A 26570-nucleotide genomic window follows, 5' to 3' on the forward strand; every position below is an offset into this window, starting at 1 on the left:
ACAGAGAATGTTAGAACCTCAGGGTTCATCTAATGCAATAACTCTACCATGAGACAGGAAAGAAGGGTAATGGTGCACTGTACCAATCCACATGCATCCGTGACCCAGTTATTATTATTTTTCACTTTGTTAGGTAAGCCTTTTAAAACCCCATCCTTCCTGCCCTTCATTCCCCTCTCCCTTCTCAGGTTAGGAGCCAACGTGTCCTTGCCTGTGATCTCTAACTATGTGGTGTTATTATTTGAGGAAAGAAGAGTGGTTGAGGCAGCAGTGAATTGTCCAGAGCTTTCTGGATGCTCTAACACTTCTAGTTAAGTATCTATGCTAGGGTTTGAGTCACATCAGTTGAGGCCCTAGACCCAAACACAGTTTTCATTGGTCTTCTTTTCCCTGGTGTATTGCATACTCAAGGCAAAACCCTCCCTCTTGTGACATCTTAGCCCAGGAATAGTGGCTCTCTTCAGGATCAAGGGCCACTCCGTTAGGAGAGGAAACAAGGGTCAATTGTTACTGAGTGTCTAATTCTTTGAATGTGAAACAGTAGCCGTCCTGTTGGCAAGAACTAGAACTGAAACCCAGTGCTGGAGGCTGGGGTGGGGTAGGGGGAAGGGAGGGGAGGCAGATGGAAAAGTTCACCCTTCCAAACAAACTCTCCAATCCCCATTGTCCAATGGCCTCATCGCAATGCCTGTCTGAGCTGTGTTTTCAGATTGCAGTAGGAACGTAGCATGGCTCTGTGGTTATGGCCTTGGAACCCATTTTACTGAGTGGGTACTTGAGCCTCTGGGATGGAAATCTATTCTTTCAAAGCAAACTATTTTGTGTGTGTGTTTGAGAATGGTGATGGTGGCAGGGACACAGTGGTGATGGTAAATTCAAGGAACCTGACACCAGCCTGGCACTCCATTAACATCCTGTTTAATGAACGGTTTGGGGTGGTGAAGGTACATAGTCCATTATTGGGTGTTTGGGAGCAGGCAATTAGAACACCCTGAAAATGTCCAGTTGGTGTCCTCAAGAAGCATATATCCACTTATAGCCAGGGGAAGTTACCTTAGTAACCCGTACAGCTTCCTTTCAAAGTCTTCCCCAACCTCTAGCTTCTCCCCTTCCTAAATCTTGTAAATTCTTTTCTTGGGGACAAAGGAAGGGACAATAGGAAAATTGTTGGACTGGGGGTCAGGAGACCCTGGATGTATTGCTATCTCTCGCTGTGTAACTTTGAGTACCTCCCTTTTTCTGGGTCTCTGTGTCTCCAGACACAATAGGACTAGGCTGTATTTATTTGACTTCTACACTCCTTCCTGCGCTAACATTCTAAGTGGTGCCATCCAAGAGAAAAGAAGGGAAGTTCCATGAGCGCAGGCACCGTTGCACTTTTTTTCTTTTCATATTTCCAATGCCTACCATGGTACTTTGTACATAGTAAGTGACCTATATAGATGTATGTATTTGAATACAACATACACACGTATATGTGCATTGATATATACATGCGCAGATACATAGACATATAGGCATATATTCATGCATATGTGTATACTCATGTATGTGTATATTCATACATGTGTATATTTATGCATAGATACCCACACGTATATGTATATGCATACATGTGTATTGTTGATAGAGGTGGGGAAGGTCACAAACAAAGCCAAGAGTATTCTGGAAGGATAGGCAATATTTTAAAAGTATTATACCCAAATTAAAGAGCCCATGGCATTATTAACACCCCCACCCCAACCAAGAGTGAACTGCTAAATGTTTAATACCTGACTCCATGGGGGAAATATGCACTCATTACACACTTTTCCAACTAATCTGCATTATTAATATTTTCACCATCATTTTCTGAAGTCTAGACAGTGAAACAAAAAACTTGTAGTGATTCAGAATGTTTGCTTATTTCTGATGTATAGAATGCTCACTCTGAACATTTAATAATCAGCTCTCAAGAGGTTGAACATGCCCACTTTAACCCTCCTCACTTAGACACTGAGTCAAATGTCTGAAGATCCTCAGAATTCATTTTTTTATCCATCTTGCTCTAGTGACCAAGTACATCCCAGAATAGTAATTTTTAGAGTTCAGCTTGTATTGAATGTGACCATGAATATGCAACTATATTTCAATGTAATTATTTTCTTTTTTCAATCCTATGTATTTTATCCTATGCATGATGAACATTACTCTGGGAAGGGGTAGGCTTCCCCAGATGGGGCCCATGCCACAAAAGCTTAAGAATCCCTGTCCTAGAAGAAGGTTGATTGAGCACTATTTATCCATAGATCCCCATCCAGAGTATATCATGCCCCTTGAGGGCATGGACTATATCTTTTACTATGGTCCCCACAGTTTTCTAGCACAGATTTGTGTATACTGTGGGTGCTTAATAAATACTTATTAATGGATATATCCCCAGTTCTGGACTCTGAAAGTCTTCCCAGATACATTGGGGATATTTTGATTTAATAAGCAGAGTGGTAGCGGGATGGGACCTGAGGTGGGGGAGCAAGAAGGGAGGAGGAGCACCATACTCTTTCAAGACCCCAGGTTCATTTGCTAACTTTGAGCCGCAGCCTGGAACCTAGCCAAGATTGGCTCACATGCCACAAACTGACAGCCGGGGAATGAAATATCTTGGGGAAAGTAATCTGCTCTAACTTGATGGCAATCGGCGGGGAAAAAAAAGACATTTTAAAGTAGAGTTTCTTTCAATGCATTGCATTGAAGAACATTAGGCAAACTACTAGATTATTTTCCACATTCTTCAATGCAAAACGACTCCCCTTTATGACTGCTATCAATAACAGCTATCACATTACCAATGCTACAGTTGCCACATATATAATATTTAAATCACATTTGTGGCTGACAGAGACCTATGGATAGTCTTAATCCCAACAGGCTATTACAGTTCATATCATGTCTGTCATATAAATATTATGAATCATTTCCCACTATCTTTATGGGGATAAGTTGACATCATTGGAGAGATCTGGTCTGAGTGGATATTTTCTGCATATTTATATACATCTTATGTATATGTATGCATATGGAGGAAGATTTATATAGCCATCACCAATAATCGATGCCCCTTATAAAACACAGTACCCTCACGTAACACTTCATAAGCTGCATGCTTAGCATTCACAGAGAGGGGGCGCAGATCAGGGGAGGTGACTGATGAACAGGACTGAATAAGGAAAGAGATGGGTTTTCAAGAGTTTAGAGTCCTGGGTTATAACTAGGTTATAATTCAGGGTCCCCCAATCTGTATTTCTGATTGGGTTTTTGCTTGCCCTATGTGCTACATTGCAACTGTGTTCCAATTAGCATCATCACTCCACACCTTGGATTTTATAGCAGAGGAAACTAGGACACCAAAAGGGGAAGCTACTTGTTACACAGCAAGTTGGTAGTAGAACTGGGATGAGCATCTAGGTCTCCTAATTCCCATTTCAGTGAGTAATCCCACAAACTATCATATTGGTCCAATAGCACTTTAAAAATGAGATTTGTTTGAAAGGGAAAAAAATCTGAATTCACTAAAAAAATTTATTCCAATTATAAGCCTCACTCAGATTTTATACAATTTATATTTGGAGGAAAGCGTGGATCAGTATGGTAAGTACTATAGCAGGTTATGAGAAGACAGGGGGCAGAGACTGAGCTGACCAGCTTCAGGGATATCAGAATGAAAAGAAAGACAAGTGAAAATAGAACCAAGAAGGCCAAACAGACTTTCAGTGAACAGTTAATTTGGAGACAGAGATAGGGGAAAGAAGGCCTAGTGTTACCCAAAGGGATTTAGCAAATCAAAGGCAAAATTCAGAGTTGAGATTATGGCATACAACAGGGGAGAAAAAAAGAGTCAGGTAGATTTACCACTGGGCTTCCTCTGTTCTACAATGACCGTTCACCCAGTCCAGTATCTCCCAAATGGGTAGGCCTGGCCAATTAGAGGCTAGGAGAATAGACTCTTGATGGATTTTAGCAGATCCAACCCAGTGAACTAGTAAGCACACAATGGATACTGGTGTGTGTGTGTGCGTGTGTGTGTTTGTGTATGTGTGTGTGACAGGGGTCTGGCACACATATGAAGAACCCATCAGCCAGTAACCCTGGGGAGATGGCTTCTGGGAGAATCATAATAACTTGTAAGGGGGAATGCCTTGGAAAAACTGTGGAGAATGTATTGACATTCCTTAATTGACTCTGGTTGGCTAATCTCATGGTGAAGTAGAGATTCCTTGACTGGACTTCAAAGGTCTTCAAAAAAGCCAATCACCTTCAGCTACTTTCTTTTTGCTTCTTTCCTGTCTGGGGAGCTTGGTGACTTTTTTCTTTCATAGTATCCAGTAAGAGACTACGTACATACTAAGGGGGATGGCCTTACCTCTATCACATGTGGAACAACATGGTATAAGGCACCATGCAGAATGAAGATCTGAAGGTCTCCTTGGGTAGAGAGACTTGCTACCACATCTAGAGAATAAATAAGTGTCAAATTTACTTCAGACTGAATATACTAGTGGAGAGGAAGAGAAGACAGTTTAGTGTGGGCTGGAACAGCTGGGGAAGGCTTCACAGAGGAGCGAGGACCTGAAGATGGGCCTTGAAACATATCCTTGGAAGGCACCTCAGAGTGGCCCAGGAGCTTTGGAGAGCTGTCTAATCACAACCATCCCTTAGTAGGGATTTCTTCCATAAGTGACCCACCTGCCTCTACTTGAAGACCCTGCAATGATGAGGAAGCCATTACCCATGGCAACTCATTTTACTTATAGACTGCTGTAATTATTAGGAAGCTTTTCTTTACATTGAGCTGAAATCTGCCTCTGCAATTTCCATCATTGATCCTAGGTTTGCCATTTGGGGCTTAATAAAATGAGTGTGATCCTTCTTCCATGTGACATCTGGTCAAATACTTGATGATAGCTACCCTGTCTCTTCTAAGTTTTCCCTTCTTCAGGCTAAACATTAGTTTCTTCAACTAATCATCATGTATCACGGCTTTGAGTTTTTTCCACTATCCTGGGTGCCCTCCTCTGGACAGCTTATTAACATTCATTATAAAATCTGGCACACAGAACTCAATATGGTATTGGAGATGTACTCTGACCAGTGCAGAAGACATGGCACTAGCACTACCTACTGTCAATATATCTTGTTCATTTTCTTTGGTCGCCATATTACTTGCTTTACTCATCATGATGTTGTAATCTGGTATCACCGTTTAGGTCTCTGTCGTTCTTGTCTAGCCACACTGCTCCTTATCTGTGTTTGTGGGGTTGGTATGTTTAAGCCTAGCAGAAAAATTTATACTATTCCTAATAAAAGTCTTCTTAAAAATACACACACAAAGGAAATCTGGTACAGGGTAACAAAACTAGAGTCAGAACAGTAGGTACACAAATTATAACTATGTAAATAAGAAACAGTAACAAAATTTGAAAAATATGCAAAATATGCCATCAGAAGATGACATAATAAACAAGACATTTTTGTTATTATTATGTTCATATCTGCAAGCATTTCAAAAACCAGTTCGTAAACTATATAGTTGATGGCTTTGAGTACAGTACAGCCTTTTAAAAAATTTTGTTTGTGTATTTGTTTGCTTTCGTTGACTTTTAATAACTATAGAAAAAGTTAATCTTATTAAATTTGATCCACTATTCTAGCCTATTGTGATCTTTTGTCATAAGAATTCTGCCATCCATATGGTAGTCACTTCTCTCAGTTTTGTGTCATCTGCAGATCTGAAATATTGCCATCATGCAAAAAAAAATGTTAAACAGAACAGTCCTAACAGGAAAGTCCAGAGTCAAGATTAGAGCCCTCAACTAAAATACTACTTTGTCGTCAGTCAATTCATTAATCACCATTTCTGGGGTCTAGAGCTGTGCTCTAGGAAAGTCACTTTGGTGGCCATGAGGAGGATGAATTGCCATAAGGACATTAGATAGAGAAATACATGGGATAGGGAGACTTAATAAAAGTCCAGGCAGGAGGTGACAAGGGCTGTGTGAGTGAAAATAAGGGGAAATATAGGAGATATGTTGTAGAGATAAAAAAAAAATTTGGCAACTGATTAGATATGTAGGTTGCATGAGAATGAGAAGTTGAGGGTAATTTCAGTTGCACACCTGTGTGATTAGGAGGATGGTAGTTCTCTAGACAGTAATAGGGATATTTGAAAAGGGGATATTTTGGGGGGAAATAGCATATACTGTTTTTGGACATGTTGATTTTCAGATGCCCATGAGACAACCAGTTCAAAATATTCACTAGACAGCTCGGAATGCAGAACTGAAGTTCAGGAGAGAAAGGTCTGGATATATAGATTAATGAGTCATCCCACAAAGAGATGAAAATTGAATCTGTGAGAGTTGATGAGGTCACCAAGTAAGAGTGCAGAGAACAATGAGAAGAGTCCCAAGAACAGAGTCTTGGGGTACACCCACAGTAGATATGGAATAGTTTAAAGTTTAAATAGTTTAAGATCCATCAAAGGAAAAATAAAAAAGTGGTCAAATGGGGGGAAACCAAGAGAGTGCCAAATTATTAACACCTGGAGAAGACAGTATTTAGAAGGAGATGTGGTCAGCAGTGTCACACACTACAGAAAGGATTGCTTAAGAAGGATATGAATTGAGGAAAAGTCATTAGATCTGGCAATTAAGAAATAATTGGTAACTGGAAGCAAGTGGTTTCAGTTGAATGAAGAGGTCAGAAGCCAGATTACAGAGAGACTGGAAGAGAATGAGAGGAGGGAAAGTAGAGTCACCTAGTGTGGACATCTTTTTCAAAGTGTGACAGAGAAAGGGATGAGAGATATGGGATTTCAGGTAGTGGGGATGGTAGGATCTAGTGAAGCTCTAACTACACCAGCATCCTGCTTGCATTTCTCCATTTTGTCCCAAAGGATATCCTGGTAAACTTTGCCAGGTAATGATGATGGTTTTCCACTGGTCTACTAGTCCTGAAGAATGGCAGGATTTGGAGAGGCAGAGAAAAGGGATAGGGAATAGTAAATGCAGAGGTCTTCAATTCTTTTTTCAAGATAATAACTGTAGTTCATCATGCTTGCCTCACATATTCTCAGGCTCTATCTAGATCAATAGGTTTCCAAAGGGAAAGACCTTTCCATCCATATTTAGAAAAATACATGTTGCCTGTCACTGATCATATCAACAGTCACAAATCTGCCCCAGTATGATTTGGTGCATTTGAGTCATTCTGAGCCTCCTACACTGGACAAGAGCCAGGATAATGGGAGAAGGAACAGAGAGAACTGAGAGCTCCGACTATAATCAAGTCTTGCTATTGGACTTCCATGATTCTGGAGGAGAGAGTCAGGCTGATGACTTTTTGAAGCTCTATTCACATGCAAGTCAAGACATCACCTTTGTGTTATCCTTGGTTCTCTCAAGAACAAAGGACCATCACCTCCACCACAAACATATACAGTACAGTGATTTGCCCACCCCAGATCTGAGAATGTCTATGCCAAACCCCATTGAAGCCAAGAAATTGACCTTAAAATATTAGCTAAATTGTTCTTGAGATGGTTTATAAAGCAGCAACTAGGGAAGGAATATAATACAACCCAGTGGATAGGTCTGAAAAATTATTCTTTCAAAATAAAGCAACAGTAGCCAATCACATCAACAAACAAACCAAGCCACTTGAATTCCAAGATTTTAAATAGTTGAATATTACTAGAAAATATCTTGGCTGTATATGAAGTGTAGAGTGGAGATACTTTTTTTCCCATAGGTATCTTTTATTCAGCAGATCCAAATCAGGCTCAGACTGTGTAAGCATAGGTGTAATTTACACCAAAGAGCCAAAAGAAAAAGAGAAAGTTAGTGAATGTGTACTGTAAAACAAAACAAAACAACAGTTCTTTGTTTTCAGTAAGAAAAGGGATATGGATTTGATGTGGATTTGAATTCCTCACTGGAGAGTGAGTAAGCCAGTTAGTGACTTCTCCCAAGGGGGAGTCCTTGCTATTAATTGAACACCCTTCTTTCTTTGGGAGTCCTTTGGTGGTATTTGGTAACAGAGGGAACATTTCTTTCCCTAAAGCTATTATTTGCATATTTGTCCCAAGGACAGTGACAACAACATCGGAAATAGCCTAAGTCCTGCCCAGGCACCCCCCCCCCCCCATCCTAATGCCTACTATTTTTGTTCTTTGTTAGGAAGATTCAGTCAGAAGAGCAGCTCAGTCACTCGTTAACTCAGCATGAGTGTGATGCTGCCTTCCTTTCACACGCTCCCTATACTTTGTCCCAATCACCTCCAGCTCAGTCGTAGTACAGAAAGAAAAGCACCAGATTTTTGGAGTCAGGGGACCTGAGTTCTAGTCCTGACTCTTGCCTGTGTAATCTTAGGCTAGTCATTGAGAAGGTCATTTTCTAAGAGTCAGTTTCCTCTTCTGTAAAACTGAAAAGTTTAGAATAGATTTATTCTTCCCAACACAATACGTCCTGAGGATCAGTAAAGTATCTCAGTTCTCTATTGCTGGTCACTCTGGTTCAAACAGTCTCAGTGGTGGGCTCTCTCCAGAGATCAGAGAGCAAGGACCTGGGGGATGAAAAGAAAAGGAAACATGGAACAGTAGAAGGAAAGAATAAGGTTTAAAAAATCATAGGTTCTAAGAAACAGGAACCTTTGTTTATAAAGGTTTGGAGACTGATAAAAATTTGCTGCAGATTCGTGTCTGTATTTGGTCTGGAAGTTAATTCAAATTCTGCTTTAGCTAATTTTTCTAGCTGTGTGACCCTGGGCAAGTCATATAACCTCTCTGGGTGTTAGTTCCTCATCTGTAACAGGAGGAAGAGTGACCTAGCTGACCTCCAAGGTCTGATCTCTTCCCTTTCTAAATCTATGGTTCTATGAAAGCCCTGAAGCAGATGACCTTTAAAGACCCCTTCTAACCTTTCTATGAGCCTACTGCTTTTTCAACAGTTCTGAGATCTAACTAGGAATGGAAGGGAGCATCCCACAGATAATCCACACTCAGATAACTGAGAGTGGCCTGATTTTTCTTTTGGGCTGGGGGGTGGAGAGGCTGAGATGGTGAAAACTTTGTTCAGGCGGGCCAGCTCTTTGCATCTCTTTGCAAGGTTACTTTGTCTAAAAGTTTGCCCTTGGTTATCTGTGCTACCAGTCTGAGGAGCCTGGGCTTGCTCTACTAGTTTGATGATTCTCATTTCTCTCCCCTGCTAGAGATGATACTGAAGTGTCTACAGTTGCACTGTCTCCAGAGCTGAGAGCGTGGGGGTTCTTAGAATTTCCCCTCTGACAGAGACAAGGACAGAGAACCTGGCAGGCGAGGTCTCAGAATGGGAGCAAATGATCTTGCTAATTGGGGGAACACGTGCCAAGTCCACTGTTCAGACACACTGAACAAGAGGAATGAGGGTGGAAAAAGGACTGGGTTGCTTTTTCTAAAAGGCCTTTTTCCTCCCCGAGTGTGTATCCTAGCCCCAGTCCCCACCCCGCCCCCTCCCTGAAAACAATATCATTTTTACACTGATGCCTTGAAAGACATCCTCTTGGGGGGGGGGGGGGGGTGGAGGGGAGAAGGAAGGAGGTGGAGAAGGGGGAGTTAAAGGGGAGGAGGAGTGGCCTGCCAGGAGTTTTGTTTTGGTTGTAATAAAAGCCAAAGGAGTGCTGAGTTTAAACATGGGCAGCTGCTGGCGGGGCCCTGTTCCTTAGCTTTTTCAGTCTGGGTTCAGGAAGCCTGACTCTGTGGTATCTAGGACTTCTGGAACCAAAGGAGTGCGGGAAAGAGCCGGCGACTTCTCTCTCCCCACTGCCAAGATGAGGTGCTGGTGAGGCAGTGAGTGAAGAACTTGGTTTTTAGTTATACCCCCATGCCCCCGGGTCCCTATAGTGCAATTCCTCCCGGGAGCTCAGAATTACAGATTCAGAGAGGCAAGGGACTTTAGAGATGAGCTACTCTGACAATCTCATTTTACAGATCAGGAAAAGGAGGCCCAGAGACAGATAAAACGATTCACCTAAAGTCACCGTGGAGCATCTTGAGCGAAATGGGTGTTTTTTGTCTCTTTTTGTAGCCTGAATGCTTAGCACAGTGCTTGGTGCACAGTAGGCACTTAATAAATACTGGCTGACGTTGCTGGTAAGTGCAGATTTGAAATTCGAATCCGACTCTTCGACTTCTAAACTCAGTGCTTCTCCCACTAACCTGACTCTCAATGGTTGGTAATCCTGGGGTGCACAAAATTTAGGACAGAGAAACCTTGGGCTCTGCATATCTGGCCCTTGAAATTGTGAGCCCTTAGGCAGAGAATAAAAATAAAAAGACACGAGTTCTACTCTGACATTTATGACCCCATGTACCCTCAAGACAAGACACTAAATTTCTCTGTGCCTCAGTTTTTCCATCTGTAACATTAGACCGATAATCCTGGTCTGCTCTACCTCACTGGGCTGGGAGTATCCTGTGAGGAGTGTGAAAGTGCTATGTAAACAATAAAGTGTCATTTAAATGTTCAGGCTTACTCATTATGATGATAACGATTAGGGCATTTGTTTTAAGTGTTATCTCTTAATGGTGGGGATGGGAAACACCAAGCCAGTCATTCCTCTATCTCTTGCTTGGCTGCTGCCCCTCTCCGCCTGAATTGCCTTCATTATTGCTTAACTTAGCTAAGGTATATAGTCTTCGATTGGGGAAACAGTTTTTCTCTGTTGGAGGCTAGCTGAAGGAATCTATGGTAATCCTAAAAAATGGTCTACAAATAGGATTTTTGTAAGTTGACTCACGTTTTAAAGTGCTGTTATCTAAAATGATCCTTCGATGATTCGTCCCACAAAGCACATGATTAACACTGAATGTATCACATTTGCTTATCTTGATTGTCACATATTGTGTTTCCTTAAATAATAATACTTCACATTTAGATATCCTTTTTCACGGGTCACCTTGGTTGATTCTCACAACAGTCCTCTGAGTTAGGTGCTATATTATTATCCCTATTTTACAGATGGGGAAACTGAGGTTTAACAAGGTTAATGGCTCATGGCCATACTGGTAATAAATATGCCCGAAGTGAGATTTGAACCCAGCACTTTATTATTCCATGACTTCCAGACAAGCAAGCTATCAGGCCTAGAACTTTCTGGGGTCATCTCACATGGGGGTGGGGGGGAGAGAATCACAGAAATGCCAGAAGGTGTAAACTAAGTAAGCTGATAGTCTTTGGAGGAGTACAAATGAATTCATAAGTACAAAGATGTATTAATAAGGATTTGAGATCCTCTCTCCAATGTAACCCTGGTCGTCACATTTGTTCTTTGGGTACCAATTTCCTCTTAATAACAGCCTCCTATATCAGGTTGGGGGAGGGGAGGGAGGGAGGGAGAAAATCTCAAAATCTTGTAAAAGTGAATGTTGAAGACTAAATAAATAAATAAAAAAAATAAATCAATTTAAAATTAAATAAATTTTAAAAAAGTTATAAGGACTTTTTGAATATTATGTCATTTTTATCTTGATAACAATCCTTTGACGTAGGTGCTGTTACTATTCTCATTTTACAAATGAGGAAACTGAGGCAGAGTCACTTTACGTGACTTGCCCAGGGTCACACAAAACTATGTATTTATCAATTTTTAAGATTATCAAGGTCTTCTTAAACTGGTAGGTGGCTGAGGTTGGAGTTGAACTAAATAAAGTCTTCCTGATGTACTAGATGACTTCTAAGTTCTCTTCCAACTCTGGTATTTCATGTTATTTATATATACTATGGTGTATATCTTAGCATTTCACATACTAAGATCTTTCTTCAACTAACTATATGTTTGTATATTCTTCCTATCTCTTCCATGTCTGGCAAATCATATTCTAAATTCAATTTTCTTAAGTTTCCTTCTGTGACATCCTATGATATGAATCCTTTCCAGTTATGCCATTCAATGCCTATTCATCTCCTGCTCTATTTTCATTCTATAGGAGAGAACTTTTTGGCTTAGGAGTCTAATTTTTCTTAATATTTCCCAACCAGGTGTTAATCTTGATGAGTAACAATGGGAAAGTTTCGATATTCCCCCTGGGGCTGCTTGGTATCTTTTGTGTGGTCTGTTAGGAGGTGCCATCATATTGTCAACTAGTATTTGGCTAGGATCTTTGAAGGAAAAAGAAAACAAAATATGATTGAAACTGTACACCCCCCACTCCTCCCCACTTTGGAGGGGGGAAGGAGAGGAGGGACTCAGAATATTTATAATTGTAAGGGACCTTAGAGACCCTGTAGTATTCATTTTTACAGATGTGGAAACTGAGGTCAAAGTGGCGAAGGGACTTGCTGGAGTAGAATGAATCTATAGGGCAACCTGCCCACCTTTTCTTCTTTTTCTTCCTTTTTTTTGTTTGGTAGAAAGGGAATTGATCTACAGAACACCCCAAAGCAGTAATACCACTATACCCTTCTTAGACCCAGGGGTGAACTTGTCAGTTTCCACGTGAGTTAGAAATCTGCCTTGGCTAGCAGCTCTAATCTGGCCCTCTAAGGAGGGGGCCAGGGCGGGGGGTAAGTCAAACCCCAAACAATCACCACCCCCTTTGCTGCAACCGAGCGCCCGCCGCCAGCCGCGGAACCTGGGCAGGGCGTCTTCATTCAAGCGCTCGGGGCTCTGAGCTGGGCGCTGCTTCCCAGCGCCGGCCGTCATAGTCCCCCTCCTTGGGTTCCCTTTTGCACTGCAGCTCCAGTAGTTGGGAGCAGAGACACACACAGAGACACAAGTAGTTTACATTGTTGGGTGACTTTTGCAACAACTCCCCCTGCCTTGGCCTTAACGCACCGTCACTGGATTTTCTATCTTCCTTGTCTTTACTATTACTATTACTGTTTTAATTTTTTTTTTCAAAGAATAAAGAGCCAGGAGCCCCCACTGCGAGGCTCCCACCCACCCCTCTCCTCTTTTATTTTCGCTTTGTTGCTTTCTGTTTTCTCCACCGACCTCTGGCATGAGTTAGCCACCAGATATGGACACCAAACATTTCCTGCCGCTGGGTGAGTTGCTCGGGTTCTTGCTGCATTTTTGAAAACGTAGGGGAATTGCCGGGCTGGGAGCGAGACGGGAGGTGGGGGTGGGGGGTGGGGGTTTTTTTCTTTTGAAGGAGGGGCAGTGGGGAATGGAGCAGGAGAAAGAAACCTGGGGGAGACTAACTACAGCGCAAACTGGGGAGGGAACGTGGGGGAGACTCGAGAAGAGTGCCCTGACTTCCGAGTGGCTAGTGGAGATCCGCCCGGCTGGAGCCGGGGGAAGGAGGACTGAAGACAGCGGGGCGATCGGGGGGCGCGGGGCGCCCCACGCGGGGGCACCGGCGTGCGTGGCTCGGCTGCGCCGCGGTGGAGGTGGCGGCGGCGGCGGCCCGGGGTGGGGAAGGAGCTAGTCTCCACGTCTCCGCTTTTCCCCCGGGCTGTGCAAAGCGGACCGGAGTGGGCGATTGTGCCCTTCTGGGGCGTGTGTGCGGGATCGGCAGTCCGGGGTGCCCCGAGTCCGGGGGTCCCGGGGATTCTTGTGTGTTTTTTGGCAAAGGGGGCACGGGTTCACGGCAACCTAGACCGGTGGTATGCAGTGACCCCGGAGAAGGGGTACGAGTTACGGGGATTTGCTAACGCAGACAGCTGCCTCCCCCAGTCGTAGACGAATCCCCCAATCAGGCAGCCCCCCGACCGAAGTGGGGAAATTAGGGGTGCATGTGGAGGGGGGAAGAGAAAAGTAATTGGAGCTGAGACCCGCCTGGGGAGCCCCAGTGCGCAAATTCCACGGGCTCCGGCGTCCTGGGGTCCCCCTACCCTTAACGCACAGCCAAACTTTGTCTTTAAGGCTGGCCTTGACTTGGAGCAAAGGTTTATGGTGTTATAAAGAAGCTCTTTTGAGTTGTAAAAAGAGGACCGAGAGTCGTCAAGGTTGGTGGGTGCCAGCTCCCCACTCTCTGCTCTCCCTCCTTCTCCGGGCCTGGTAGAAAGGTGGGTTTCGCCCGGGGGGAGGAAAGTGTCTGCTTTCCCATGAGGTTCATTTCGTGCTAGTTTGGGGCTAGGGGTGGTAGCGGGGAGATGGAACTTAGAGGTGGCAGGTTGAAAGGACGTGGTTGTGATTCTTCCCCCCTCCCCAAATGCTGAATGTGGTCTGACTTTAACCTTACCTCCCTCCCCCCCAAAAATCTGCCTTCTCTTTTTCTCTGCGTTTCCCTCCTCTGGAACGGCAGTCTTTTGTAGTGAGCAGTCTGGCAGAGATGAATGGGCCTGCCTGGGTTAAAGGTGATGCATGGATACATTTACGATCAAGTATAGCTTTCCAAAGGTGAGGGATTCCCGGAGAAACCCACCCCGGCAGGCCTGGGGAAAGGCTGACTTGCCCTTCCATGCCTAGAGCCCGAGCTGCTCCCAGGGTTGGGATTGGGAGCCAGGCGTGGAAAGCTTCCTCCTCTCCCAGGGGTGAGATGGAAGTGTGTCTGTGCCTCCCGGCTCCTCGACAGTTAGTGGCACAGGACTGCTAAAATAACATGGAGGACTAACTTAGATCAACAAAAGCCAGGAAATTCAGAGCCAGAGCTTCTGCCTAAACCACAATCCACCTCTCGCCTCCTAGCTTGCCTTCTTGTCTGCCTGCTTGCTGGGGAGGCAGCTCCCGTTGGCGGGTACCTAGGAACCAGAGACTCGTTGACGCGAGTTCTCCACACTCCCGGCTTCAGTTCATTGCATCAGACCCTCCCTCCCCTTTCCCCAGCCCTTTCAAGGAAAAAAACAATAGAACAAACCAGAAAACAACCCTCTCTGTTGTGGTTTTAATGAATGGAAATATAAAAGCAAAACTTCAGGGAGGGTGAAATTAAAAACAAACCTGCCCTTAAGAAACGAGGAGGGGTGGCGGGGTTATATATGAGAAGGATTTTGTATGTATCTACTCAGTGGATGGGACCATTTGGACTAGCCTATGTGGCAAGCCTCAGGTCCAAGAAATTCAGGGAGAACTGTGTTGCCTGGCTATTGATCTGGTATAAAAGCGATTGGAACCGACTAGGGGTGGTAGTGTATGAACAGGTTTTTATGGCCAAACTAGGGGGAGGGGGGCAGGAAAGTAAGGGCACTTAATACTCTACTCTGGAAGTATCGTTCCCCAGAATCCTGACTTTCTCTTGAGTCTGGGTTAACAAGCACTCTATTTCTTCACTGAGAATTGGTCTGTGGTGTGTGTGTGTGTGTGTGTGTGTGTGTGTGTGTGTGTGTGTGTGTGTGTGTCTGTGTCTGTGTGTCTGTATGTCTGTGTGTGTCTGTGTGTGTATGGAGGTGGGGTGGGGGTTGAGGTGGGGAGATTTATAAATGAATGGCTGAGAAAATATTGAAGGGGAGATAGCTATAGCCAGGCTGACAGGAAAAAAAATTTCTGCCTGAAGTTAATTAAAAGTTAATTAAAACAGTTGATTGATAATGAAGATCCTGAATTTTCTCCCCCTGGTGAAAAATGGGGGTAGTTTATTAATGATACAATAATAACATGAAGTACCCTCCTGTCTCCCCCACAGTGGAATGTTTTACATCTTTGGAGGGAGGTGATGTAAACAACTCTCTCTGTACTATGGGGAATTATTCATATTTAAGGCACAGGTGACTAGGAGAGGTGAGGTGGGGTAAAATTAGGAATTGGCCTACCAACAGTTATTTGCTGTTTTTGAGGTGGTGAGCCAGCCTTGGAGAGAGCTCTGCGCACCTTAGCTTAAGACTTTTTTTGTAGAGAAGAGCTGGATTTGTAGTTGTGGCTTAGTTTTTCCCATTAAAAAAAGTGTTGGCAAGACCTGGTGAATGATGTGATGTTTCCCCAAATCCTTGGTAAGGAGACTGTGTGTAACTATGATAAACAGAAAGTCTACATTGATTCCTCCCCAAATAGTACCATAGAATATTAGAACTAGAAGGGCCTTATGGGTCACTTAGGTTACCTCCTTCCTTATCCAGTACAGGAATTCCTTTACAGGACCTAGCAGGTGGGGTCATTCAATCTTTGCTTGCATATAACCAGTGATGGAGACAGTTCACTACCTGAAACCAGGTCAGTTTTCTGAAGGCTCTGTTTATAACAGCGTTCTTTAAAATGAACTGAAATTTGCCTCCCAGTCACTCCTCCATACCACACCCAGTTGTGTTCTGTATAAAACAAGTCTGCTCCCTCTTCCATGTTCATAGACATGCAGTGTTGTCTCTCACTCCTGGAGAGTAGGATCCCTGGGTTTAGCTTTACATAATATCTGTCCCCTTCTCAGACTAGAAACTGGGCAGGTTTCTTCTGTTAGAACATTTCCCCCCCATCCAGGTGTCCCTGGTTTAAGTTAATTGTCTTTCTCCAGCCCAGCTTAGGCCAGGAAGGGGTGGTGGTACAAGTGGCTAGTGATGGAAAGAAGTGCTTAGCATCCCTGACTGGTCTGGGAGTAGACTCAGGCTAGACCTTATTTTTTCACCATTATAGCCTTGTATATATACACAACAGTAGGATTCTCTCAGAAGGATTGCATCTGTGAAAAGAATGGCCTGCCTGTCTCCTTGGTTCTCAATGGTCTCGAGGCCTCTGTTTATTTGGTTTTGCTCTCTGGGCTGTCTTCCCTTCTCCCTTCAGTCCCCTTCTCTGTCTGCCCTGCCTCTTCCACACCTCCAGCCTCCCCTACATAGCCTTATTATCACTTGCTGTGTTGGGCTAGGACAGGTGTTCTTGTTTCAGAGAAGTCAGGAGGAGGATTAGAATTCGACAACTGAATTGTTCCCTTGTTGAAAGAGATCTGTGGAGGGGAAACTCCGTGGCCATGCTGTCTTGCCATGAACTGCCAGTTCAAGGTCAGCCTCTCCAAGAGGCTTTGTCACTGGAATCTCGTTTTGAATGATCATAGAATTACAGAGCTGGAAGGGACCTTCTAATCCAACCCCATCACTTCTGTAGGTAAAGAAACTGACTCCCAGTGATGCAAACCCAGATCACATAGCAGTTCAGTAGCAGAGATCTAGTCTAGTTTTTTTTTCCTATTCCCTTCTCCAGAGGATTGTAGTACCACAGACCAGGAGAGGAAAAGGAGCTCAGGGGTCCATCTGGTCAACGTCCTCATTTTACAGATGAGGAAACTGAGAAACAGAGAGGTTTGTTTGTCCAAGGTCATACACAGGTTCATTATGAATGATATTCACAGTTCTTTTCCTAAAAAGAGAACAGCAGGGAAATGTTGTTAAATTTAAGAATGCTCGAAATCCTGAATTTTCTGAAAGCCTGGGTCCATGGTTGATAAACTGTTTGACCTTGGGCAAGTCACATTCCTCTTATTCTCAGTTTCTTCCATAAAATGAAGTGGTTGGATTTGATTAGAGGTTCCAAACTTTTTAGGTCATTTAACCTTACTCTCCTAGTCAGTAAGAAAGGAAGTAAATTCTAGAGTTTGTCATACACAGGCACATAAGAAAGAGATTCATTTTAATAGGATAATAATTTTTAAAATTAATTTTTATTTGATAATATAGTTTCATTGCTCAGTTTGTTAAATATTCCCTGTACCCCAGTGACCAGGCATGCATCTCTTTTCCTAGCTTGGGAGAACCCCCTGGACTTTATTTTAATTCTCCACATTTCTAGTCCTGACATCATACAACCATGCCTGATTATATGCCTCAATCCATGAAGGGAAATTGGGAATATTTGGGGGTGTTTGTGCCCAGAACCCAAAGCTCCCCTCTGGGCAAGCTGTGCTAATAGGTTGGGGGAGGGGGAAGTTCTTCCAGGGATCTGCTTTCTTTGCTTGAGGGGTCCCCTTGAGACCCAGAGAAGAAGCAGATGGAGAAATGAAGAGCCTCAGAAAAGGCTTGGGGAGTTTGGAAACTCTTGAAAGAAAAGTCGTTTTACAGCATTTGGGAAGGAGAGTGGGAGCTGTGTGGAGATCACTTACTGGGCTCATCCTCCCCTTTACTAATGCAACTTCATTTTGACGTTTGGCATTGCCCTTCACCCTTCCTTGGGATTCTAGCTGTGGCCAGGGTTCTCCAGTGGCCTGGGAGGTGGGGTCTGCAGCTCAGAGCAGGTTCATTATGAGCAGACCCCTGGAGGAGAACAGCAGACTTAGACTACTGTTTCATTCTTTCTAAGCCGGGGCCTAGCTCTGAATTCCTAGTGGGGTGGAAGGTACATTTAAACTGCTACTTCCCTAAACCCTTTTGTCAACAAAGGCTAATCCCTTCGGGGTGAGTGTCTGAGGGCTGGGGTTGTGACCAGTTATTGGTCCAGGGCCAGAGGCTGTGGGGAAGCCCCACCCTTCAACTTCTCACCCTTCCTTCCCCACCCTAAAGAGTCACTCAGAGAGGTTGAACTCCTGATTTGATTTGTGAATCAACTGTGTGATGCTTAGCAAATCACTTCCTCTCTCTGGTCCTCAATTTCCCCTTCTGTAATCCTGTCAACTCAGCAGTTATTAAGCACCTTCTGTATGTAAGGCCCTGTGTTCGGGAATGCAAAGATTAAAAAAAAATGGCACAGTACCTGCCTTTCAGATGGGAAAAGGCTAGGGGTGGGTGAGTGTGCTCCCACTAGAGACATGGGATGAAGGAGGCTTGTAGTCTGGAAATTTGAGGACAAGAAGAATACTTTGGGGGCTGTGTGTTAGCGGGGAGGTGTATCAGAGAAGGCTTCCTGGAAGAGAGGGCACCTGAGTTAAGCCTGGAAGGAACAGAAGAATTTTGGCAGATGGGGGATGAGCAGACTGGCCCAGGGATGGGGAACCTGTAGCCTCGAGGCCACACGTGGCCTTCTAGCTCCTTGGGTGAGGCCTTTTGACTGAGTCCAAGTTTTACAGAACAAATTCTTTTATTAAGGAGATTTGTTCTGGTCAAAGGGCCGCACTTGAGGACCCAGAGGGCCACAGGTTCGCCACCTCCAGAAGATGTTCTTAAAAGCCCTTGGCGCTGAGACATTCTAAGATTGTCCCTGAAGTTGCTGCAGTCCTAAACCTGCGCTGGCTGGAGAATAAGAAATGCTTGTAGGTGAGTGTAGACCGTCTTTTCATCAGCATTCTCCCGGAAACTGCTGGTATAAAGACTGAGCTTAGAAATGGAAATGCTTGCCGGATTGGATTTATGAATTGGGGGAAAAGATGTATTTGCTCTGGTGTGGTAGGAGTGGGGAGTGGTTGTAGTGGGTTTTTCTGTTTAACAATTTAAGGAAAAGTGTTCACATGGCCCCTTTCTTTCCCCAACCCAATATCAGAGCATTAACAGCCTATATAATGAGAATGCTCGTCAGCACTGGGTCAGTTTGGGGAGCCTGAAATCTGACCAAGGGGTTTGATGATGTCATAGCCCCAGAGACCCAAATTAAAGCAAGTTCTGAAGCTTCCCAAAATAGCAGTCATGGCACTCTTTGAAGACAGGCCTTGCAGCTGAAGCTGGGGCCTGGGCACTATTTGTGACTTAGGAAATTTGTTTTGGTAAATACTGAGGGATCCAACTTTTTGACCTGCAGGAGTATTGTGGTTGGGGTTTGGGGATGGGTGACAAAAGCAGCCCCAAAAGAGGACAAGCCTGAGAAGCTGGCTGCGATTTTGTTTCCTTGTCTAACCATGAACTTGCTAAGGCTAGTGGTGACCTTGTATATGGAAATAAGGTGGACTCCCCTGAATAAGGTTCCCAACCCCCTACTTGCTGAAACCTGTGTTCAGGGCTTCTAACCCTTACCTAGGAAAGTTGAAATGGAATTCTGTTATCCAGGACTTCTCATTGTTTGTACAGAAAATTCTGCTGTCCTGGCAAGTCAGCCTTTAGGAGACACAAGCTGGAACTAGCAGGAAATGTTGTTGAACAGAAACAAAGAATGAAAGGGGGGGGTCCTCAAGCTTTACTATTTCCAAGGTCTCTACAAGTTGAATTCTGAAGGGAACCCTGTCTGTAACTCCCCTCATCCCCCACCCCTCTTTTGGTTCTTTAGAAAAATGCTGGAGAAAAAGTAGCACGTATCTCTACAGCTAGATCTATGAATATATAACACTTTATATTTTTGCATAGCATATGTATTATACAGTACTTTATATAAAGGAACCTATCAGATCTTTACCGTTTGTCCTTTAGGAACCTGGTAGAGATTGTAATCCCTGCTCGACAGAGGAGGAAACTGAGGCATAGAAAAGGAAAAATGTTCCATAGGTGGTTAGGTGATACATTGAATAGAATTCTGAGCCTGGAGTCAAGAAGACGTGAGTTTAAATCCAGACTGAGATATTTCTTAACTGTGTAACCCTGGACAAATCACTTAACCTCTGTTTGCCTCAGTTTCCTTACTGTCAAATAATAAGAGCACCTACCTTCCAAGGTTATTGTGAAGATCAAATGATATAATATCTGTTTTTTAAAAGATGCTTAGCACAGTGCCCAGCACATAGTAGTCACTTAATAAATGCTTGTTCCTTTTCTTACCTCCCCTCCCCTCCTTGGTTACAGAGTGGATTCGTAATGGTGCCGTGTTATGTTTTTTTAAAACTATGCAGTCCATCTGTAACTTGCTTGTCTTGTAGACAGCAGGCCAATGATCATTCCTGGTGTGAAGCCATGCCTCTTGGAGGGAGATTAGGGATTCCCCCTTGGCCCCCTAACTTTGTCACCTGATGACAACATTGTCTTACATTTTCAGACTGCTTTTCTGTTTGTGCTGACTGAAATCCTACCCATCCTTTAGGGAGAAGATTAATTACACCTCCTCCAGGAAGCTTTTATTGCTGGTACCACCCAGTTTTGCATTTTATAAGGCAAGTATACTGCCTTGTACTCCATTACTTTATCCCCCTCCGTGTCTTAGTAGACATCTATTTTGACTCTGGCCAAAAACCATTCATCTCCTGCCTGGGAACCAACCCTCCTGGTGACGGACTTGTCCAGATGAAGCCAGGTTGTTCTTTGTATAACACAAGCAAAGTCCATCGATAGGGCTGTAGTCTGAACCTCTCCAGACCGTTGGAATCTGACAGAGCTTGGGCTGCCTGGTTGGCATAGCCTTGGAGAGCCTAGTGCCACTTCCACAAGAAGCGAGGCTTTAATGGAGGCCAATGTCTTCTGTATCCTTTATGGACAAGTCTGGATGCTGCTTGAGGGCAGGAATCCAGGTTTCTGCTTTTAAAATATCCCAGACTATACTGACGTAACAGATGCTTAATAAATACATATTGAATTAAGTTCACTGGTGACCTTATTTATCTTAATTGTAGCTCAAAATGATTCCTAGTTGGTGCTTTCCTCTCCCTGGAGTGATATTGCCTCAGCACCCTTCTTAGCAGGATTCGCTTTGCTTTCTCCTACTCTACAAGTATTTAACGAACACCTACCAGTCCGTTCATTGAAAAAATATTTATTAAACAGCTACCATAGATGGTCTTGCTAGCAGTCAGAGGGAACCACAGTAGAAAGGCCTTGGTCTCTCCCACTTTGGGAGCAGAGAGTCTTGTATGGGGTCAAATCAGACTGTGATAAGTCAGTGAGGAGAGCATACCAGGTGTTCTGTTAACATATACTTCCTCCAGAGAGTGATCCCTATAGGAGGCAGCATCTGTGTTAGGACTAGAAAAAGAGGCTTTAGTGGACTGGTGGTTCTAAGGGCTAGAGGAAGGGGCATTCCAGGTAGAGGGAACAATGATCATAGGCAGAGAGACAGGAAAACACTGGATTTGTTTTGGGGATGAGCAGATAGAATTTGGCTTGTCAGTCAGTTAATAAGTATTTATTTGGCACTTACTGAGTGCCTGGTAAATGTGTGTATGTATGTTTGTCCTTTGTTGCTGAAGACCATGCCATCAGAGAAATGATGACATGACTTGCACTTGACTTTGTTTTGAGTGAGGGAGGGCTGTGCTGATCACCAGCCTCACATCTCTCCCAGAGCCATTGGAATCCAGTGACCAGATATTCATCAGGATGACTGGAGATGACCCAGGATGAGGCAGTTGGGGTTAAGTGACATGCCCAAGGTCACACAGCTAGTGAGAGTCAAGTGTCTGAGGTGAGATTTGAATTCAGGTCCTCCTGACTCCTGCACTGGTGCTCTATCCACTGCACCACCTAGCTGCCCCATCCCTGAGTGCCAGGCCTTGTGTGAAGAAAAGACCATTAAGTCAAGCTAATGGAAGACCTTGAATTCAGTTAATGACAGAGCTGTAAAAGTTTTCTGAACAAAAGGGTGGTGGGGTGGTATTATATTAGGCAGCTTGTAGTATAGGATGGCTAGCTGGTGCAGTGGGTAGAGTGCTGGGTCTGGAGTCAGGAAGACTCATCTTACTGACTGTAAATCTGGCCTCAAATACTTTCTAGCTATGTGACCCTAGGCAAGTCACTTAACTCTGCCTCAGTTTCCTTAACTATGAAATGAGCTAGAGAAAGAAATGGCAAGCCACATTATTTTTGCCAAGAAAACCCTAAATGGGATCCCAAAGGGTCAACATGACTGAAAATGACTAAACAACAAAGTAATTCAGGGAAAGGAGTGGGTAAAGTGATGGTCCTAAAGTTAAAAGAACTGAGTTCAAATTCAGCCTCAAAATGCTTTCTCACTGTGACCCTGGGTAAGTCACTTACTCCCCAATGAGGATAATAGTAGCATCTATCTCCCAGGGTTGTTGTGAGGATCACATGAAATAGTTATTTAAAAAAATGCTTACCACGTTGCCTGATACATAGTAGGCACTATATAAATGCTTATTACCTTCCCTTGTGTTTATTGTGTTACTTTGGATAAGTCACTTTCCTTTTCCTTAACTTGAGTTTCCTCCTTTGTAAAGTAGGAATAATATTTCTCTAGTGCCTATCCCAGAGGGTTATTGTGATGAAATTTGTAAATCTTAAAACACTTTTGGAATGTGAATTATTATTAAGACAAGAGTTGTGTGTAGATAAGATTAATCTGACAACTTGTGCAGGATGGATCTGAAGGGGAAAGCCTAGAGGCAGGAAGATGTTAAGATGCTGTTATAACAGATAAAGGAGGAGACGGTGGTGGAAACTGAGTTTTACTGTGGTAGACAGAGAAGACAGTAGCTGTTATGTATATAATAGAAGTGACTGAACAATTTAAAAGTATATGGATTTAATGGAATAACAGTTGTGCTTGGAAGAAGTAATGGAAGTGATGGTTTCACAGAAACCTCTGGAAAGATTTGTGTGAACTGATACAGAGTGAGGGGAGCAAAACCAGGAGAATATTTTAGACTATAATATCAACGTTGCAAAAAACCCAAAACAAAACAACATATAGTTTTGAAAGACCCATGAATTCTGTCCCAATTTTCCCACATCCTCTCCAGCATTTGTAGTTTTCCTCTTTATGCTCATGTTAACCAATCTGATTGGTATGAGGTGGTACCTCAGAGTTGTTTTAATTTACATTTCTCTAATCAAAAGTGGTTCAGAGCACTTTTTCATATGCATGTAGATGCTTTTGATTTTTTTATCTGAAAACTGCCTGTTCATAACCTTTGACCATTTATTTATCAGTTGGGGAATGGCTTGAATTCTCATAAATTTGACTCAGATCTCTATTTATTTGAGAAATGGGCCTTAATTGGAGACCCTTGCTATAAGGAATGTTTCCCAGCTTTCTGCTTTCCTTCTAATTCTTGGTGCATTGGTTTTGTTTGTACAAAATCTTTTAAGATGTAAGAATTCTGATCAGTGCAGTAATCAGACATGATTCCAGAGGACCAATGAAGAATGCTGTCCACTTGTTCCTGAGATAGAGGTGACAGACTTATAGGCAAGACGTGGTTTTGGACGTGGCCGACATGGAAATATATTTTGCTAGACTATGTTTATCCAATGTTAGCGTTTTGTTTTTCTTTTTTTAGTAGATGTGAGGGAGAAAACTATATGTGCAATGATTGAAAAACTATAAAACTTACTTTAAAAAGAAAGAAACACAAGATCAAATGCTAACTGGTGAGCCAGACGTTTTCCTTTTCATTGAGGCTCAGTTTCCTCATCTCTAAGTTGGAAATTATAATTTGTACCACCTTCCTCATTGAGTTGTAAGGAAAGGACGTTGTGTACTTTAAAATGTCACATAAATGTTAGTAGTTATTTAACATGATGGAGGGGAACATGTGTACAGCATGAGCAAGTAGAGGAGAGAAGGCCCCCAGACCCTGCCTGCCCTCTAGGAAATTTTATCCTTTTTTCCTTGAAACCTGGATCAGACCTGGCTTGCAAGGGTGGTCTGTGGATGTGGCTGGCTAATTGGGCCAGCTGGCGATGTTTGCCTGTCAGGAGAAAGGGCTGACAGATCTTGGGAATCAGGCTTCAGGTAAAACCTTCAATTGAACCCGCATGCCAAGTGACAGGACAGAACAGTGGACAAGCTCCCCAAGGAGTGAATATAATGCTGCTGGTTAATGAAGGAGGTTCCTTGAGATTCCTTACATTTCTGGGCCTCTTAGGTGCAGGGTGGGTGATATGAGAAAGAGGTAATAGATGGAAGAGCTGCCCCAGGGGGAGTGATCCCTTGTGTTGAGTTGGGGGAAATGGGAGATTGGGGATCTCTGTTCAGGGAGCTACAGGTTGACTGCCCTATTCCCACATCATCCCCTAAGTCTCTTTCCTTTCTTTGACTTTATTATGATAATGATTTTTTTTAACCACAGTCACCCTGAAGGAGCTGGAAGGGCCTGGTTGGTAGACTTAAGTTCCGATTCTGCTTGGTTCCTGATGTTTCCATGGGAACCCACCACTGACTTAGCCAGGAAACCTCAAGGAATCAGTGAGGCTTGTGGTAGTTGAGATTTCCTGCCAGACAGTCACAGTTTCCTGATTCTGCATGGATGGATCAGGGAGCTGGTCCCTTGGGACCCTACCTGGGACCCTGGGGCCTTTGGGATCTTAGGCTAGTGGGTCTTCCTCTTTCCGGTGATATCTGGGGAAATGGGGGGAGGTGCGATTCAGAGATAAAAGGTGCTCATAAAATGGTAATGGTGCTTGCATCTGGGTGTGACATTTTTCCTGGTCCTTTTTCTTGGCCGCTCTCAACTAAATAAATCAGTTGGGTTTTATGGACTCCGAATGGAAGAGGACTTAGGTCCTTGGCAAGGTGAGACCGCCCCACAAAGGAGAGTGAGCTCTGTGGCCCCAGGAGCCCCATGATATCAGGCCGGGTGGCCAGCAGGACTTCCGGGTGGCCGGCCTCCACGGCCCCTCCCCCTTCCATGGGACATTTACATTTTATTAGGTGTAGTTCACTCACTTTCTCTGGCCTGCCCCAACCCCCTTCAGGCCCCTGGCTTTATACTCCCCCCAAGACATAGAGTTTTCTCTGAACTCTAAAGGATTGGGGAGGAGGTCAGGAGGGTTCCTCAGGACAGCCCCTGCCCCTCCAACACCACCCTCTGTCACTGAGGTCTTTCAGGTCCCCCAGCACATGGTGGACTCTGACACTAGTAACCTTGTGCCCCTGGCTCAATAAAAGACCTCGAAGAGATCTTGAGATCCTTTAATCATTTTACAGGTGGGGAAACTGAGACCCAGGAACATGACTGACCTAAGGTCACCCTGCTAAAGAAGTGGCACCGCTGGAACTTATTAAACTTTCTGAGCCTTAGTTTTCCCATCTTTAAAATAGCATAATAATTTCATTATCTTAAAGAGTTGTAGAGGGAGAGGTTTTATGTAAGCGCTCCATCATTTAGATAATGTTCTAGAGTCGTGAATGACAGAATTTTATTTTTAATAGAGTACTTTATGGACTTTTCTTGCTCTGATGCTCTAAACTGCCAGTGATACATTTCTTACCTACCCTTTCAGTCTTCATGTTAGTTCTGTGAAGGGGACTGGCTGGCTATAGTAACAGTTGTAGAAACTGAGCTAAAGTGAATTTTATTTGTTCTGTTTTGTCCATTACGCCTCATACCCCCAAGTCTGAGTCTCTCATTAAACTAGTTAGACGTGGTGATCATTCACCCCAGATTTTCTAGAATAGTTCCAGATTTCAAGAAAAAATATACTTTGTAAAAGGATTGCCCTTCAGACCATAGGCTCTGATTTTTATTTCAGAAAATGTATTCATCATACTTTTAGAAAGTTGACTGTGGTTAGGATGGGGGTTCTCACCACAAAGCAGAAGGAACCTGGTGCTACTTTGAAATGATGCCAAACTCAGGAAGGGGGTGAAATTTGGGGTAGTGGTACGCCCCTCCCTCCCAAACTGCAGTAGCAAGAATGTAACCCTCCCTTTTTGACTTGTAAGTGTAGCTTTCTTATTGTTTTGGAAAACCTAGAGCCTTCTGTAGGCCCTGGGTCCTTAAGCAATCCCCTTGTAGGAAAGTAAGCAAGAGGGAGAGGCCTAGCTCTCTCCGCATCCTCTTAAGAGACGTCTGGGGGGAAAATTCTACAGAATAGAAGGCTTGCTGGCAAGGCTGGGAGAGGGGAGGATGATCGAAGAGGAGGGTGGGGAGAAGGAAAGGGGCTGCTTCTGCACACACCCCAGCCCTGTGTGAGATATTCAACACACCGACAGTGAAATTGCACCCTAGAGTT

The 26570-nt window shown here is 43.7% G+C and overlaps 1 protein-coding gene across 3 annotated transcripts in view; it reads left to right on the forward strand.

The window, feature by feature from the left end:
- The window catches only part of RXRA (retinoid X receptor alpha), a 434404-nt gene that overhangs the window by 128920 nt on the left and 278914 nt on the right, over positions 1-26570 (forward strand). The window contains exon 1 of one of the 3 annotated variants that reach the window (XM_072632906.1): positions 12745-13058. The exons of 1 other annotated variant lie outside the window; for it this stretch is intronic. In XM_072632906.1, the coding sequence (XP_072489007.1) occupies positions 13031-13058 (28 nt within the window). In that variant the 5' untranslated portion in view covers positions 12745-13030. Of the gene's footprint in view, positions 1-12744; positions 13059-13400; positions 14022-26570 lie in introns of those variants that run through there. One more of the 3 variants, XM_072632907.1, reaches the window with a different exon arrangement.

The sequence above is a fragment of the Notamacropus eugenii genome, chromosome 1 (genome assembly GCF_028372415.1).
Source record: "Notamacropus eugenii isolate mMacEug1 chromosome 1, mMacEug1.pri_v2, whole genome shotgun sequence".
NCBI classification, from domain to species: Eukaryota; Metazoa; Chordata; class Mammalia; order Diprotodontia; family Macropodidae; genus Notamacropus; species Notamacropus eugenii.